Source organism: Lemur catta, chromosome 2 (assembly GCF_020740605.2).
Source record: "Lemur catta isolate mLemCat1 chromosome 2, mLemCat1.pri, whole genome shotgun sequence".
Lineage (NCBI taxonomy): Eukaryota > Metazoa > Chordata > Mammalia > Primates > Lemuridae > Lemur > Lemur catta.
In genome coordinates, this window is record NC_059129.1 from 140,714,170 (window position 1) to 140,717,815 (window position 3,646).

Here is a 3,646-nt window from a genome sequence, read left to right on the forward strand (position 1 = left end):
TCCCTCTAACTGCTTTACTTCCTTCCGTAACACGTACAACTTGACGTCTACTTATTTGCCATTGCTGTTATTTTTATTTGGTTACTGACCACCTCCCCACTAGAACAGAGACTCCAAGAGGTTGGCATTTTGTTTTACTCGCTGCCATAGCCCACAGCGCCTGCCACTGGGCAAGTGCTTGATGGCTGCATTTGGGACATGTGGCTCTCACCCGCAGACGTCTGACAAAGCCTGGTCTCTACAGCAGATCTTTGATTAGCGAGTCACCATATTGAGAATTCTGGTCCTTGTGTGGGTTCTGGAAGGTGTCGGGTCCATGACTTCTAACTATGAAATGAAAGGAGAACCTGCCACGGTGACAGTAATTTCCTGTGTTGTGTCAGAACTGCTGAGGGCAGTGTGAGTGGGACAGTGGAGACAGGGACCTCCTGGGCCCCCGGGTCACGTCCCTGGGCCCACCTGCCAGTCTGGGCTACAGGCACAGCTGTACCGAGATCGACACTTGGGGCGCTGCATGTGCCGGGGTTCTACTGACTCCATTCTGTGGCCATCTAGTGTCATGAGAGGCATTCGAGTGCTGCAAAATAACACATTTGTTACTATTTTGCTGCAGGTGAGCTTATGAGGAAAAGGCAGATGTCTACTCATTAAAAATATTCTTTTTATCAATTTTCTAAGGACAAAGTTCAAAAAACAAAGGACAATGTTTTACTGCCCGCCCCCCAACTAAAGAAAACCCAGCACTTTTTTTTAAAGCCAAGGACAAGGTGGGATTAGGAGGGAAGCGATTTTTGCTGGCACCTCCTCTCCTGTCCCCACGGCGGGGGCAGGGTGTGTGGCTGGCATGTATATGTTACAGCAGGAGGGTGGGGCTGTGCATATGTTTATTTTGCAATTAGTGAAAAGTGAGGGAAAGTTTCTGAGAATCTTTGCTTTGCAGCCTCGAACACTTAGCATTTTGCCGGTTTCTGGCGAGTGCTTTGCTTGGTGACTGTCAGTGGTGTTTGCCTGCAGTCTGGCCTATGGTATGCGGGGATGTAAATACATCTCGCTAGGCCGTCACCATCTGTCCCACAGAGCGTTGGTTTGCACAGCTTATGTAGCCTGCGTAGGTCGCAGATGCTGAGGCCACGAAAAATAAATGTCTTTACTTGTTCACACTTTAAACAATATTGATACAGTATCCAACCCGACTGTCCTGGGCACTCCCTCTCATCACTCACTGTTTATGGCCTTTTATGTATTAAAAGATGACAACGGCAGCCCTGCCCAAACACGTGTTTTGTCATCGAATATTAATGCAATCCGCCTGGTCCTTCAGGCAAGGAAACGGAGGGGTAGGAGACGAAATGACTTGCAAAACACCTTTCGAAAAGTGGCAACGGGTCCTGCGCCAGGGGCTCTGCCCCTTGCTCTGCCGGCTCCTTTTTGGCCCCAGGCCCAGGCAGACAATGGCCCAAAAGAAGGGCCACTGGGGTCGAGGAAGGCCGTTGGATCAGTTCTCTCTTGGAGAAGAGCTACTCTTATCATTGCGAGGAAGAAAACTGTGCAGTCTGTTGAGCTTTTTTTTACAACATGAACGTCATGATCTCTACCTGAAATTCTCCCTTTTATTCCAATTCGCCAATTTTCATGGTTTTTTGCTTTTGTTTTTGACTTATTTACAGAAAATTACGTGAAGAGCCCCCGTCTGAGGCCTGCTCATGGCCGAGTGGAACGTGACATCGTCTGTGGCCGGGGATGCCACCAACGCCTCTGCGGGCGGGAACGCCTCGGCGGGCAGCGGGCAGCGGCAGATCCCTGTCGTGCACTGGGTGATCATGAGCATCTCCCTGCTGGGCTTCGTGGAAAATGGGATTCTGCTCTGGTTCCTTTGCTTCCGCATGAGGAGAAATCCCTTCACGGTCTACATCACCCACTTGTCCATCGCCGACATCTCCTTGCTGTTTTGTATTTTTATCCTGTCCATTGACTATGCTTTAGGTTACGGACTCTCTTCCGGCCATTACTACACCAATGTCACGTTATCGGTGACTTTCCTGTTTGGCTACAACACGGGCCTCTATCTGCTGACGGCCATTAGTGTGGAGAGGTGCCTGTCGGTCCTCTACCCCATCTGGTACCGGTGCCACCGGCCCAAGCACCAGTCGGCATTTGTCTGCGCCCTCCTGTGGGCACTTTCTTGTCTAGTGACCACCATGGAGCATGTCATGTGCATCAGCGGTGGAGAAGGGAGCCAGTCTCAAAGCGACTGCAGAGCAGTCATCATCTTCATAGCCATTCTGAGCTTCCTGGTCTTCACGCCACTCATGGTGGCATCCAGCACCATCCTGGTGGTGAAAATCCGGAAGAGCACATGGACTTCCCATTCCTCCAAGCTGTACATAGTCATCATAGTCACCATCGTCATCTTCCTCATCTTTGCCATGCCCATGAGGCTCCTGTACCTGCTGTACTACGAGTACTGGTCGACGTTTGGGAACCTGCACCACGTTTGCCTGCTCTTCTCCACCATCAACAGCAGCACCAACCCCTTCATTTATTTCTTCGTGGGCAGCAGTAAGAAGAAGCGGTTCAAGGAGTCTTTAAAAGTGGTTCTGACCAGGGCTTTCAAAGATGAGACGCAAGCGAGGCACGAGGAACACAACTGTAACACCGTCACAGTTGAGACTGTCGTCTGAGGACCGCGGTGAGAAACTGTGGGTAAAAATGGTTGAACACAGACGGTTTTCAGTTTGTGCTTGGAATACAACTTAAGTATCTCCCAGATACGATACAGAAGGACACCCCATCCCACATGCATGAGAGACTAACGATGAGATTGTACTCTTGTACTGTATCTTCTGGAAATACCTAAATACATGCCCGACCTCTGTCATATCTGTACTTAGCAAAACCTATTTCTGTGCTTCTCAGCTCTTCTGGCAGCATTTTACCATGAACTATACAAACTACTCTAGTAGGAAGATTTACAGATGTGTGCAGGAAAAGGTAACAAAAGTATTTGTTGGAACTTGGGGGGCAGCTCAATGTAGTGAGAAGAACAAGGGTTGCTACCTGTGTGACATCAGGCAAGGGGTTTAACTTCTAGAAGCCTCATTCCTCACTTATAAAATGTTGCAGAAATAGTCTGTCCCTCCCAGGCCTGTTGTGAAGATGAAATGAGAAGATAAGGTTTGCAAAGCACCTGGCACATTGTTGATGTTCAATGAACGTCAGTCTCTCCTCACTCCTTTCAGTGACAGACAAAATATATATTTCTGTTTTGTAAAGCACACACACACGCACACACACACAGCTCTATCATGTACAAAAATTGCTATGTGTTTTAAAATGTTGAATGTAAATTTACAAAGGTCTTCTTTTTGCTTGCAGCATGAAAGCTTTTCATGGCATAACACCTCTGTTGAAAACATTGGCAGATGTTATAATCTAACCAACCGCGCGTTAGAGCATCATCTCAGGTTGTGAAGAAAAACATTTGGCCAACGATAAAGGAGTGTCTCATGGCTTCCCTTCCCTCCTTGGAAATACTAGATGGAATGAGAGTCTGTGTTTTGAAATGCTTTGATTGCATATAATGTTCAGGAATGGAGCTGAATTCATGAGCTCACCAGGGTGATTGTGCTTTTGAAGACCCTCCCAT

At 48.1% G+C, this 3,646-nt stretch overlaps 1 protein-coding gene across 1 annotated transcript; it reads left to right on the top strand.

Moving 5' to 3' along the window:
* Positions 1-1,703: 1,703 nt before the first annotated feature.
* Positions 1,704-2,681, top strand: MAS1 (MAS1 proto-oncogene, G protein-coupled receptor). Its single transcript, XM_045544684.1, has one exon. The coding sequence runs from the start codon at positions 1,704-1,706 to the stop codon at positions 2,679-2,681; it is 978 nt and encodes a 325-aa protein (XP_045400640.1).
* Positions 2,682-3,646: the final 965 nt, after the last annotated feature.